The 15320-nt window shown below is 42.7% G+C and overlaps 1 protein-coding gene across 7 annotated transcripts in view; it reads left to right on the top strand.

The window, feature by feature from the left end:
* MIA2 (MIA SH3 domain ER export factor 2) overlaps positions 1-15320 on the top strand; it is a 316566-nt gene that overhangs the window by 106722 nt on the left and 194524 nt on the right. For all 7 annotated transcript variants that reach the window (XM_029598487.1, XM_029598488.1, XM_029598489.1 and 4 more), the window contains 3 exons: positions 12287-12418; positions 13982-14003; positions 15060-15148. In XM_029598487.1, coding sequence (XP_029454347.1) covers positions 12287-12418; positions 13982-14003; positions 15060-15148 — 243 coding nt within the window. The remainder of the gene's footprint in view (positions 1-12286; positions 12419-13981; positions 14004-15059; positions 15149-15320) is intronic.

Raw genomic sequence — 15320 nt, 5'->3', positions numbered from 1 at the left:
TGCACTTGTATTTCCTGTCATCGTATCTTGCAATGTAGCAAATGTCTCAGTAAAGAGATCAGTCTTTAGATTTTTTTTTCTGAAACATTTTATATCTCTTTCTGCTCTTAAGATCTCTGGCAGGGCATTCTACATAATAGGCCTTGTTGCTGCAAATGTTCTGTCCCTCTTCTTTCATAGGTATAGTTTAAAAGGTACTGTTTTTAGGTTGTGATACCTTTATTTAAAGGACCAACAAAAAAGATGTTATGGGTTACATGAGCTTTCAAGATCACATAGGACCTTTCACTGCTGTTCCTGTTGCCTTCAAACATGCTGTAATCACACTGCTCCTCAAAAAAAAAAAAATCCTAAGTAAACTCTACATGCCCTGCTAACTGTCATCCCATTTCCTTCCTCCCTTTCATATCCAAACTACTCAAAGGTGCACCCAGACCTTCCCCCTCCCCCAGTCACACCTGCCTAAATCCTTCTCAGGGCACATGGCCCCTCCTCACCTCAGAGTCCTGATACTGGCCCCACACATTCAGCAACTACCATAGAAATTCAGCATGGGGCCTCCAACTGCTGTACGCCAATAGACTCTTGGGTGCACCATCACTTCCAGTCACAGGATTTTCTGTTACTGTGGAAACTTTGCAAGGCGGGCAGGCCTGGGTTTAGGAATAGGCAATTTAGGCAACTGCCTAGAGTGCCAAACTTTGAAGGTGTCAAGCATTCAGGCCAAAGAGGAGCCTGCTTCTACTTGCTTTAGAACTATGTGCCAGCATAGCTTCAAAAGGTAGGCACCATGGCACTCTGCCTATGGGTGCCAAAATCTTAAATCTGGCTCTGGAGCAGGGCACTGTAAGACATGTCAGCGCATGATGACTGCAGGAAGCCCCATGCTGAATTTCTCTGGTTGCTAGTACTGGTCTAGCACTGCAGTGGCAGGCCCAGATACTGGCATGATAGTGATGGCAGTGCCCTAGCGCCTATAAAAATTTTGCACTGAAGGCAGTTGCCTGAATCCTGGCTTGGTTCACCTATGCTGTCTTGGCTTTATTTCATCTCAAACCATTTTCGATCAACTAAAATCTATCTTTTGCCCTCTATATTCCATAGAAACAGCCCTTGCTAAAGTCTGTAGTGACCTGTTCCTGATCAAATCAAAGGGCCTGCACTGGATTCTCATCCTCTTTGACCTATCTTTTTCTTTCACCATTGTTCACTACCTGCTCCTTGATAACTTGACTTCACTTATTTGGGTTTTGGGACTCTGTTCTCTTTTGGTTTTCTTTTTATCTATTCCTTTTCACTTTTAGTGTATGCTCTGGCAGATCCTCCTCCACAGCTGTTCCACTATCAATTGATATGCCTCAGGGCTCTATCCTGGGCCGCCTTCTTTTCTCTCTCTATACTTGTTCTCTTGGTGCTCTGATCTCTTCCCATGGCTTTTAGTACCATCTTTATGTGAATGACTGTGCACCAGAAGTTTCACCTGGAAGCCAGTCTCAAGCTTCCAGCCTGCTTGTCTGTCTCACTGCCATCTTAAACTTGAATGTTATTTGGCCTCCTTCTGTGTTTCTGAGAATGACATTAATATCCTCCCAGTCCTCTGAGCCAGTAACCTTAGGGTCATCTTTAACTCCTTTCACTCTTTCTATGCATATTCAAAACTACTAAAATGTTTTGTTCTCTATAACATCAACAAAATCCATCTCTTCCTTTCCAAACACACTACCAAAAACCTTATCCTCACTCTTATCACCTCCTACTGCCACCTGTTCCTCAAAGGTCCCCCAGTAAACTTTTCTCTCTCCATTACAATCTATTCCAAATTCAACTGCATGAATTATTTTTGGTCAGCATTGCTACATCTGTATAACCCCTTTTTATTTATTTGATTTATATTCTGCCTTTCAGACACCAGAGAGGATTACGTTCAGATACTGTAGGTATTTCCTTGTTTTCAGAGAGCTCTCAAAAGCAAGTTTGCTTATTGCAAATGGTGTTTCTGTGGATAGCAGGATGAATAAGCCATGCTGTCTGGGAAATTCTCTGGTGGCCTCTAGCAGAACTTCTCTCAGTGATTACAGAGCTTTGGTTCTGTGTGGCTGTGCATGTCTTCCCACGCAATCATCATCTTCTCAGTCTGTAACATAGCGCATCCAGCGAAGCAGGCTTTCTGAGGCTATCCAGGGAGGTGGTTCAATAATGTCCTTTCAATTTCCATGCTGTGAGATTAAGCGAAGAATAATGAGGTGCAGCAATGTTCCCCCTTCCTGCGTTAGAAGATTTACACTGTTTCCCAATGAGATAGGAGGAGCGATGGACAGTTGAACTAGATAGGCATACCAAGGTTGTCTCTGTCATGCCGGAGCAATGAGTATCAGGTCTGCGACATCCGCGATGCAGTTCTGTATGGTCCGGGAGATGAGAGGGATTGAAGGGTAAGCGTATAGAAGACCCCCTGTCCATGAGATGAGGAATGCGTCTTGTGCAAATTGTTCTTGGCTGGGATAAAATGACCAGAACGCTGGAACCTTTCTGTTGCGTACCATGGCAAAGAGATCCATGCGAGGGAGATCCCATCTCTCGGAGCTGTCCGCCATGCTTTGGTTTAGAGTCCATTCGTGGGGGTGGAACACCCTGCTTAGGCGGTCGGTTGTGATGTTGGCCACCCCTGGAAGGTAGGTTGCTTGCAGGAAGATGGAGTACTTCTCTGCCCATTCGAAGATCTGGATCACCTCCTTGCAAAGAGGCCATGAACCTGACCCTCCTTCTTTGTTTATGTAGAACATAATAGTTACTTGATGGTCCATGTGAATCATGTCATGCTTCCCTTCGACCTGGTTTGAGAAAGTGAGAATGGCATTTCGAATCACTCTGAAGTGCAGCAGATTTATTTGGCAACTGGACTCTGCCGGGGACCACAGCCCCTGCATCTTTAGCCAGTCCAAGGGTGCTCCTTAGCCCTTCATTGAAGTATCTGTGGTTAGAACTAGCAGAAGCATTAGGTTCTGGAATAGTGCTCCCACAGAGAGGGTGGGCGGGGATAGCCACCATGCTATGTCCTTGTGCATGGCCTTTGTTAACATCATCTTGGTGTGTAACAGTTGAGCAAACTGAGTCCACTGCGACTTTAAACCCAATTGTAGGCACTGCATATGGGGTTTGGTGTGTGGTACTACATATATTGCCATGAGGCCCAGTAGGATCAAAATCTGGTGGGCAGAGGGGTGAGTTATGCTCTGCAGCTGCAGTACTGATGTTTGAATGGTTGCAGTCTGTCCCCCTGCTAGATAAGCTCTTCCTGCAACTGTCAATTTTGGCTCCAGTGAACTGCAGAAGCTGCATTGGCAGGTGGTTGGATTTCTCATAGTTTATTGGGAAGCCTAGCGCTTCGAGACAATTGATCGTGTTTTAAGTGAGCCTGCTGAGAATTTGCTTCTGAGGCTACCAGAAGCCAATCATCCAGATAGGGAAATAACTGGATTCCTTTCCGTCTGAAGTGGGCCACTGCTACCACCAAGCACTTGGTAAAGACTCTTGGGGCGGACGATAGACCAAAAGGGAGCACCTTGTACTGGTAGTGGCGCCAATTGATCTGAAAACATAGGTAACACCAGGAGGAATGTGAGAGTATGTATCCTTGAGATCTATTGAGCACATCCAGTCGCTGGGTTGTAGAAAAGGCAGACTAGACTTCAGGGAGGTCATCTTGAACTTCTCCCTTGGAATGAACTTGAGGGCTCTTAAATCCAGGATTGGGCGGAGACTCCCAGATTTCTTTGGTATGAGGAAGTATTGGGAGTAGAACCCCAAGTTGCATTTGCAGGCACCACTTGGATGGCATGCTGTTGTAAAAGTGGTGCCTTGGCGCAGTTCTGTAGAAAAGGCGTAAGGCGCAGAAGCGGTGGGGTCTTAAGAACATAAGAAGAAAATGCCAAACTGGGTCAGACCAAGGGTCCATCAAGCCCAGCATCCTGTTCCCGACAGTGGCCAATCCAGGCCATAAGAACCTGGCAAGTACCCTGATGTTTAGCTGATAGCCCTCACGAATGATTTAAAAACCCAATGGTTTGATGTGATTGCCTTCCAAGAGTTGTAAAATTGGGCTATCCGGCCTTCTATATATGGTGGCAGTAGTAGCTTGGCTATCCTCAAAAACTCTGAGGCAGATTCTGGGTTGCAGTCAATGGCTGTTTCTGTTGATGCTGTGCTCTGGATCTATTCTTGGAGTGCTAACTGCACTTGAGGTCTGGGCTGTGAAAAAGCCTGTGACTGGTAAACTGCCGATAAGGACGACTATGGTAGCCCGGCTTTTGGTAGCTCGAGTAATACCTCCTGGAAGCAGATGGTTGTTCCGAGAGGGAAGCCAAGGCCAGAAGTACCATGTTCTGCTTCTTTAGCTGCGAGATTGTCTCCAAAGAGGTTATCACCTTTGCACGGAAGATTGGCCAACTTCTCATGAACGTCTTCCCGGATGGCGCTCCTATAGTCACCGCTGATGTAGAGGCTGATGTCTCGAAGGCTTCATATATCGACCTGAGAGGTGATGTATCCATTTCTCCATGTCCATAAAGGGTTGAGGTAGCACCGCATCCACGGAATCGCTCAGGAAATGGGGTCTGATCGATTTCAAATACTCATAGAGATGCTGAGTGATGTAGAATTGGTGTTGCTGTATTTTTGCGTTCAGCATGACCACTTAGAAGGCCTTCCTCCTGAACTTGTCCAGGTATCGGTTGTCCCTTTCCTGCGACGCGTTGGAATGGAGCCTAGATTTCTTCACCTTCTTCATGGCTGATTCAGCCACAGTGGAGGCGTGCGGTAACTGCACAGCACTACAGTACAGCGACTTCCTCATCCGAAACTTCAAGTCTTGTTTCCTGGACATTTGAAGCTCTTAGAAGGGGGGGATTCCCAGGTTTTCTCCAGGATCGCATGGGACGGAAGCGCCATAGGCTTGGACAGGTCCTCGAAGATTTTTAGGATGCTGAGGACTTCTGCTCTAGGGTCTGGAATCTTCTTTGTGTCCACCTTGAGCAGAAACCCCACCTTCTCTATAAACTTACAGTAAGAGAGGTCTTCAGGCGGCAAGGAAGCATCCTCAGGCAGGTCAGATGGAATGCCCGTAGAAGATCCCGGTGAAGAAGGTGGGGAGTCTGGCAGTTCCGAGCTCGGCTATGGCGATATGGTGGACGAGACACCCTTCTTGGGGGCTATGTGGTCGAGGCGGGGATTCATCCCACGCGGACAACTCCCCTGACGAGGGGCTTGGAGATGGATGTTTCATGAACCCTGATTCCAGAGATGTGAAGAAATTGCTGAGAATTTCCGTGATCTGAGACATCGCTTGGGAGGCTAGGCCACTTTCTGCGTGGTATGCCGGTCCTTTGATGTGGTAGCTGTGGTGGTAGAATGATGATGCCTGCCCTGGGCCGACTGAGTTTTTTTTTCTTGGCTCCTGTCTGTACCGCAGCTAGGAGGATGTTTGATGTGGCCCCTCATTTATGATGAGTTGCTGGCTTTATCACCTGTGCCTCTTCGTTAGAGGCTCCTGAAGCTGGGGTGAACATCTTTTCCTTCGGGAGATGGACAACAGATTATAGAATACTCTCTGCGAAGATACAGAGGAATGCTCCGACAAGGGAGAGTCTGGGGGCATCTGAAATCAATGACATTTGACGATTTCCACATCAGAAAACCCCATTTCACATAGCTCCTCTGTCGTGAACACACATTGAGAATCTTGTCTTGGTTTTTGCATTGACACAGGCTTAGTTTGAGAAGATTTGCATCCTTCGGCGTCACCCTGTGTCGATTTGGTCTGATGCATGCATCATCTGCGTTGTGTGCGTCATCGGCCAAGATGCTGAGTCGAGGGGTTGCATCGATGCTTGGTCAGCGAGCAGGTGCGTCAATGCATGCTTCGATGCATTAACAAGTCTGGATTGGTCGACTTTGATGCTCACGCCAGGTCTTTATGGTGTGGAGTGTTCTTCGATGCATCCGTGTTGGCATCCCGACCGCTTGCGACACTGGCTTTGGTGTCCAGCTGGACGGCGCCTCTCTTGTCGCCTGGTGCTTCTGCAGGTCGTGGGAGGTGAAAAGTGTCGGGGGCCTCGGACCCATTAGGCTCTGCTTACCCTGGGGCCACAGGAAGGAAGCCCTTTTCTTCTTCTCCGGTCTGTCCATCTTTGATCCTGGGGAGGAGTGGGAGGAATGGTGCTCTGACACCGGAGCATAGGACCCAGCCTCTAATTACAGATGCACGATCTTTTGTGTGCGCTGTCTCTGGGCGACATACGACCACAGACCGGCAGTTGGACTGGTAGTGCTCAGGCCCCAGTAGTTATGCCCATCAGTGATGGATATAACTTTACTGCACTAGCAGTACTTGAAGCCAGGCGTTTTAGGTGCCATGGTAGCACTGAAAAGTGCTGGTTTGGTTTTTTTTTTTTTTTTGTGAAACTCCTCTGAGAAGGAGAGAGTGAAAATCTCCACATGCAACTGGCAGCGTGGAAAAAAACAGACTGAAGAGAAGATGATGATTGCGCGGGAAGATATGCGCAGCCGCAAAGAGCCAAAGCTCCACCTAGAGGCCGCCGGAGGAGGTCCCACACAGCATGGTTAAGTCAGCCCCTGCTATCGACGGGAAATCTAAGTCAGTACAGTGGCTCCCTATCCATTCCTACATACAGTTCAAGCTTCTTTTATTCACCTAAAATGCATTCATTCTGCAACTCCTTATTCCTTTCCTACATTCTCTCCCTAAACCCCTCCTTGTGAACTTTGCTCATTGAGCAAGTCACTTTTATCTATGCCCTCTTCTAATTCCAACTGCAAACTCCACGTATTCTACGTTGCTGCACTGGATGCTTGGAATAGACTTCCTGAGTTGCTGCAACACCACTTTGAAGTGTCATGAAAGGCAGAATATAAATAAAGAAAATATATATTTGGAGACATTGCCCTTCCTTTCCCTAGCACAATTGGTAATCGATGCAACTTTCTCTACACACACCATATTTTCCACATCAGCCAGGATACCAGCTCTATATTTCGGTGATATGCTGCCTGGGGGTCAGGAGCCATTCTGGTTCTTTAGGATCATTAGTGTGTGGCTCCTTTTTTCCCTTGCTATAGCATAAAATGGACTTAATACTTACATACATTTTGATCCTGAAAAAGTAGCTAAACGTGTTTTTTTAAAACCTTTTGATTCTAAAACAGTGGTAAATCACCATTTTTGCATTAATAATTAGGGGGAAGAGAATGAAAATAAGTTTTCAAATTCAGAACTTCCTCATGCAGTTTGAGCATTGATATACTACAGTCAGCAGCCAAATCAATAATGATTATCTTAATGAGATGCAAAAATCTTTGTTTTATACAAATAACTAGGATGGGAGAACAACAGTGCACTTAAAAACCTGCAAGAAAGTAAATAAAGGAATAACATGGAATTAAAACTACATATTGTTAAATTGCTTGTACTGAATACACATTAATCATTTAACATTAACTGAATGTAGACAAGTCAAGACAGTCTGTTCTTGCAGTGTTAGTCAACCTTATCTCACTATGGGCCAGACTACTAAAAGTGTTTTTCCTGTTTTAGATCTATTGGAAAAATGGTTGACATCTGGCCCAGTATCAGGGATAATGCTGAAAGGGGATTCAAAAGGAGGATCACCGTTTAATGTAGTTTAAATAACTACTAAAGTGATCTTCACAACCCAGTTTGTACAGGAAACCTTCCTCTTTCATGAGCAAAACGAGTATAATGTACATTACAGACATGTCACAGAAGTTCTTTTGAATCAGGCCTCTGATACCAAGTACAATTGGGGCTGTTGCTGTTTCCTTCTATCACATTTGCCTTGGTCTCTGCATTTTTTTGATGCTTGAGGTTCTTTTTTCTCTCCATATGTTCCACAGACTAGTGGTACTATGATATCCGGTTTTCTTGCATCAAACTTTTTATTGATTTATTTATTTAGGTTCTTTTAATATACCGATGCTCAAGACAGGTCTTATCGTACCGGTTTACAAATAACAAGGGGAAACCAATAAAAAACATAGGAAGTGAAAAAATTACATTAAAACAGGGAGGTCAAACCTGGCTTTAGAAGAAAGAGAGAGATTAACAATTTCTATTCTAAATGTAAAGAAGAGACTATTGGCAAGGGAGCCGTTGCTTTGCAGAAGAGCTTAAATACATATATACATTGCAATGTTAATATACAGGGTGGTTCTAGAATAGCGGGTACTTAATGTAGATGTTGTAGGATATCTACTGCGGGGTAGATTTCTTCAGCGATAGGCTTGCGCGAAGAGCCAAGTTTTCAGTTTTTTTCTGAAAGTAAGATGACAATGTTCCTGGCGTATGTCTGGTGGGAGAGAGTTCCAGTGGTATGGTCCTGCTGTGGATAACGCTCTTTTATCGATGGAGTTATGTTTAGTTGAGCTGCAGGGAGGAGCTTGTAGGGCGCTTCTATATGCATATCTGGTAGGTCTTGAAGAAGAGTGTAATTTGAGAGGTAAGGTTAGTTGTAGCGAGGATTGATGATATATGGTTTTGTGAATGATGATCAGCGTCTTGAAGAGTATTCTCAAGCGTCTTGAATGATGGTCAGCGTCTTGAAGAGTATTGATTGACACAGGAATGTCCAAGGTGATCACCATTGCTTTGCTTTCAGGGTTGGGATCTCGGATTTTTTCTGGAACCCTAATGCAGGGGTGGTCAAACTGGTCCTACAGGTCCCCCCCCCCCCCACCCCCCAAGCCAGTCAGGTTTTCAGGATATCACTAATGAATATGCATGAGAAATATTTGCACACACGAGGTAGTGCATACAAATAAATCTCGTGCATATTCATTAGGGATATCATGCATTATGTCCTCTTACTTATTTGGCTAAAAGGGGAATAAGTTGATGTTCCTCATCAGGGATGAATCAGCCAAATAACTTATCCAGCTAACTCTGATATTTGAAGTTAGCCTAATAACTTATTAGGCTATTTTCAGACATTCCTGAGAACAGGTCTAAAGTTATCTACATTTCCAGATAACTTTAGCCTTTATTGGCTATATTAAAAAAGAATATATATATATATATATATATATATATATATATATATTTTTTTTTAAATATAGCCTATATATATATATTTACATATAGCTATTTAAGTGCAATACCAACGTGGATGGTGGTGGCCATTTTGATAAAAACATTTGATATATTTAGACTGTACAATCAAGGTGTGAGCTTATGAGAAGTTGTTATAATTGAATTGTTTTTAAGAGGAAATTATAACATCTCGGTTGGGTGTTGTGCAATTTCCTTCCTGCTCAGCTATATGCAATGAGCTGAATTTTATCAATTTACATGTCTGATTTCCCTGGTTTGCTTGCAGTAATATTTCCATGGACGTATAGGTTTGGAGAAGAGATGACTGAGGGGAGATATGATAGAAGTCCACAAAATCATGAAAGAACTTGAACAAGTTATATATTGGTTATTTGCTCTCTCACATAATAGAAGGACCAGGGGGCACTTCATGAAGTTAGCAAGTAGCTCATTTAAAACAAATCAAAGAAAAATTTGTTTTCACTCAGCGCAATAGTTAAACTCTGGAATTCATTGCCAGAGGATGTGATTTCAGCATTAGTGTTACTGGGTTTAAAAAAGGTTTGGATAAGTTCCTAGAGGTTAAATCCATAAACTGCTATAATGGTAATTAATAAGCAATAGTAGCTTGTGATCTATCTAATGTTTGGGTACTTACCAGGTAGATGTGACTTGGATTGGCCACTGTTGGAAACAGGATACTGGGCTTGATAGACCCTTGGTCTGACCCAGTATGCATTTCTTATGTTCTTAAGGGTTGTGTTCAGCCTCTTGGAGCATTATCAGTTACTGGAGGGGGCGATACCAAAGAACGCCACCTACCACCATGCCATATCCAGAGCCCCAGAGGTACTGGGGACACAGTCATCACACCCCACTGTGAGTTACTATAACAGTGGGGCGCAGCATGTGAGGTCTTGTACGGCTAGGCATCTACTCCAAGCGCCTCAGGTGATGTCAGACGGCATTCTCCCCATCTGTGCAGTTCTCAGCCATGCCAGGGTTCTGCCATCATCACGTCAAGGTCTCAGCCTCCTCATCAGTCCTGCATCACAAAGTGCTGGGGAGCACTGGCGAGGAAAGCATCATCGTGCACTCTGTGATTTGCCTTTTGGCAGCGAGCAGCCACCAACTCTAGCAAGTGGTGCTCAGTTTTTGCAGTGCCATGGGATTCTACCCCCAAGCATGGCAAGTGGGGTCATAGATGTTCCGCCATCCATAGTTGTGCTCTGCAGCCACAGGACTGACCTAGGAGGAGTTGGGGGTGTTGCATGGGGGGTATGTGTGCCCCCTCTCCCTTTGGGCTCAGACTTTGTCTTCCTGCTGCTACTGGTGCACCTTTTTTATTTTCTGCTGGAGGGGCCTGGGAAACCCTACCAGCTATTCTGCTGCAGCCTCTACTTTTTTTTTTCCCTGGTTGGGCCTGTGAAACACCACAGTGCTGATGCCTTTGCTCCTCCTTTGCTGCCTGAGGCCCTTTCTATTACGGGTGAGCATCGCTATGTGTGCACATGCACAGATGCGCCTCAGTGCTTGCTCAGAGCCCCTTACATTTTTATAATTATAGAGAGTTAAAGTTAGCTTCTCAGTAGAAATCTGACAAACACCTTTCAGAGCTCGTGAGCTGGTCTCTGCAAGATCCTGCACTGTGCAGGGTCATACCAAAAATTGTTCCATTTCTGCCTTTTGCCACAGTCCCAAGCTCAGGTTTGAGAGTATCCTTATGTTGGTTCTTGACCTGTTGACTTGGGTACAAAAGAGACTTAGGGCCTTTCAGGTGAGTCATTGCTGCTCTGTCCCTATAGGAAACACTCTCATACTCATGCTAATCCTAATGGCAGGCACAACTTGGAGATCTTGGCTACATTGCCTTGCCAGGCAGTCATGGGTGTACTATTAATTCTTCTGTATGAGAAATTCTTTGCGATTTCAGGCACTTTTTTGCTGCAGTGTGACTGTACAGAGGGTGTCTAGTGTTCTCTATTTGCTGCTTTCTTTCTGACTGGCCTCTGCTCTTGGCATGTCTGGCAGTGCTGTTCCAGCAAGGCATAGACTCTTAGAGGTTGATTTTAAAAGCATTGCTCGCGAACAAATGCCCACATATGCGCAACACAGTTTTAAAAAAACAAACAAACTGTGAAGTACACACATGAGTCAAAAATAAGAGGGTGGAAAAGGGGCAGGTATGTGCGGGCCATGGGTGTTCCAGGGCGGGGGTCAACAGTTACTTGTGTAACTCTGTACTCTGTATTTTAAAACCGGAGACTGCAGTGCGTGTTGGCTTGTAATCCACCTAATTTTACTGCTGCTTCAGATGAGGAGCAAGTCTGTAGATCTTGAGTTTTAGGGATTATAGGATAGGGTGTGAGATATCTGGGTTTACTGGGGGGTGTTCAGGTTGAAGATCCATAGGGGTCGTAAAGACCTTGATATTAACTGGGCAAACTGGGGGACTTATTGGAAAAACTGGGTTGTCCCTCGCACAAGTATATTTTAAAATTCACCTACATACACTTATAAAGCCAGCAAAGTCCTAGGAAAGGTATGCAAAGTATGTTTTCTCGAGCAATCTCTTAAGATTAGGCATATACTTAACGCAGGAGGTGTATTTTAAATCAAATGGATGCATGATTTAAAATTGCAGCGTATCTCATGCTCATGCCCCGATACGTGTGTTTATGGGTGCATGTGTGCTCGTTTTAAAATTAGCTTGTTAGTAAACATCGTTATATGAGTTGGTAACCCTGATTGGAATGAATGTCTACAATAGATCTTTATTTCAGAAAAGATGATATGGGCCAAAAGGAAACTGATTACAGAATTGCAGTATGGCTGTATACATTTTACATTTCTTCAACTTTTGCAGAATATCCAATATATATAAATTACATTTATTTCTAGAGGTTTTAAATCATTTTGAGTCTTGATGCGTTATACAGGTTTCAGAACTTGAAGGTAAATGTTTTCTTATGTTTATACATGTTATAGTTTTAATGATCAATAATACATTCACAATTATGTTAACTTTTTAAAATTTGCTATTTTCTTATGCATGAAACAATGTTACATACATATAAACTGCTTGCTAAGACAGCTTTTTACCTTTTTGTAAACTGCTTTATTTTCTGCTCATGAGAGTGACATATTTTGTCCTTCTGTCTATAGTTAATGGAAGCATTGCCTGAAGATCTAAAACCAGGCCATGATCTGCATGGATTTCCCTGGGAAATGGTGTTTTGTGCTGCGATTGTTGGATTATTTACAGCATTACTGTTTGTTTGTAGAACCTGTCAATCAGTAAGTATCCAAATTATTTACTATAAATAAGCATTAACTTGTCTAATAATTGTTGATACTGTATTCTAAAAATTTATTTGGAATTGGATACAAATATAGGGCATATTAACTAAGGTGCATGTCAGTAGACAAGGAAGCTTATCTATAGATTTTATTTTAGATTTTCATTCTTCATTCACAAACTCATTTTGTCCTGCATAGCTGCTTCTGAAAACCTATTTTTCTTTTAGACCAATTCAGGGTCTTTTTCATTGTGTTGACTCTTTCTCATAATCTCCAGTTGTGGTTTAAACTCTTTAAATGTGCTGTAAAGCATCAAGTTTATTTGTATTCGTATTTTTAGACTTCTCCCAGTTTTACTTGGTACCTTAGCATCCATGCTTTAAGAGGAGGGGACCAGGGAGAGCCTGGAAGTATTTGCATTACCATTGGCTGAGATCTGACTGTAGACATATGCTTCACCTCCTCTCCTACGGGCTGATACAGTAAAGTCTGCGGGAGAGCGGGCAAATGCTCAATTTTGCCGGCGTCGGTTCTCGAGCCCGCTGACAGCCACGGGCTTGGAAACCGGACGCCAGCAAAATTGAGTGTCCGGTTTTCGGCCCGACAGCTGCGGGCCGAATTCAAATATATATATATTTTTTTACTTTTTTTACTCTTCGGGACCTCCGACTTAATATCGCTATGATATTAAATCGGAGGGTGCACAGAAAAGCAGTTTTTACTGATTTTCTGTGCACTTTCCTGGTGCCGGAAGAAATTAGCGCCTACCTTTGGGTCGGCGCTAATTTCTGAAAGTAAAATGTGCGGCTTGGCTGCACATTTTACTTTCTGTATCCCGCGCGCATACCTAATAGGGCCTTCAACATGCATTTGCATGTTGAGGGCGCTATTAGGTGCCGCGGGTTGGACGCGTGTTTTTCTCCCCTTACTGAATAAGGGGTAAGGGAAAACGCGCACTGTACTGTATCGGCCTGCTACTTGGGTAATTTCACCCATCAAGGAGTCAGCCCTGGGAATGTGTTGGCTAAACATTAAGAACCTTGATCTGATGAAACTATCCTTTAAGTTTGGAGAGGTGTGGTTGCAGTAGAAAAATATAGATGTTTGGAATTGAGCTTCCAAAAAAGGAACCAAACATCACCGGGTTCAGATTTTACCGTTAGCAGTTTTCCTGGGTTCCATTGAACTGAAGCAATCTATTCCAGTACCAGATTCATTCTGAGGCAATGACTTTCATTGGGCCTGAAGAACTCTTCTCGCTTCCTGACTGCTTCCATAACCACACTGCCCTCTTACTTAGCGTAAATGTGCTATGTTATTCACTATGGAAACTTTTGAAATAGAGCTCCTAGGCTAGAATTTGTTGCAGAGTGATATTTGTAAAACTAATTTAATCTATTACCATAGTTTGCCTATAAGGAATTTCTTCTTCTGTTTAAATCTGAAAAAATAATCAGAAGGATTTGTGTGAATTACATAGTAAATGATTTGAATTGTATTTACAGCTTATACTATGAAACACCTACTAGAAATAATAATTTGTCTGTTTGTTTCTTTAAGATTAAAAGTCGACTTTATCTAGGTAAGTGGTTTTTTTTCTTTCTGACATTAGGGTTCAAGTCTTTAATTAGTGTTAAATTGCTTTTTGTTTGACTAACTCAATTAGTTAGAGACTCAGCTGTAGAAGATTTATAATAGTTGACTCATCATCAAGCTTCAGCCTTAGGATGCTCAAGTCTGAAGAAAATAATCAATCTGGCAAAAAGTAAAAGCTTAACCCATTCTTGTATCTCACTCTTACAGGTGTACTCAGTAAGCTTTAATATAGTTATTTTTAATGCAAGCTTTAAAGATGGCCTGATATTTGTCAAATAATAATATAGATGTATGTATGTATGTTTGTATATACATATATATAATATTTTAATGCATAGAATGCCTTACAGAGTTGATATTACATATATACACATATATATGTAATGTCAACTCTGTAATGTCAACTCATATATATTACATATATATATAGGGAAAATGGCTGAAGACAATGGGATAATTACCTTAGAAATACTGCTGGAATATGAAGGATCTTTTATTGGCCTTGTGTACCTGACACACATAGGTGTTTTAAAAACCCAATTCAGCAGATGTTAGATCTCATTAACAAGTCTTCCAAACCAGAGATCACTTTAAATACATGATCTGTGTATAAATATTGCAGTAATTGAATTGCTGTGCAGTATGTGTGTAGCATAGCTTTACTTTTCACAAAATAGACATGATCAAGCAAATAAAACTGAATGAATTTTATACAGGATATTGTGTTTTAGTTTACATTATTTGCTGCATTGTGTGTGCACACGTGCATAGCGTTCAGAATGAGAGTGCACATTTTTTTTTCTTTTCTCATTTTTGTGGCATCCTACAACTTTTGGCATTAAAGCTCTTGTTGATCTTAGATTCAAGCTCTTATTCTCCCCATCACTAATCCATCACTATAGTATCAGCAGGATGCCATCATAGCTTGGATCAGTCTTTTCCTTCCTCCTCAAGAGTATGACTGCTGTGGCCAGCCCAGAGTATATGATTCAGTTTTCATGTTTTTTTATAAATAAGTTAATATTAATATTACTATTTTCAGGAAGAGAGAGGCAACTTGCTAATAAAGTTGCTGAACTCGTAGAAGACAAATGCAGTGTTCTAGAGAATCTCAGCCTCTGCAAACAACAGGTATTTGTTTGCTCTAGTATTTGTTTTTGTTTTGCACAGTTTTTCTTTTCAATTCGAGGGCCTGAGCTGGTATTGATTTGCTTAATCTCCTCACACTGAGTAGCTGCACTGTCCGTATATTTTGCTTTATAGAATATTTTCTGATCTCATTGAACGTCTGACCTGGAAACTT

Source organism: Rhinatrema bivittatum, chromosome 4 (assembly GCF_901001135.1).
Source record: "Rhinatrema bivittatum chromosome 4, aRhiBiv1.1, whole genome shotgun sequence".
NCBI lineage: Eukaryota > Metazoa > Chordata > Amphibia > Gymnophiona > Rhinatrematidae > Rhinatrema > Rhinatrema bivittatum.
The sequence above is the reverse complement of the archived record's forward strand: the minus strand, read 5'-3'. Positions and strand labels throughout refer to the sequence as shown.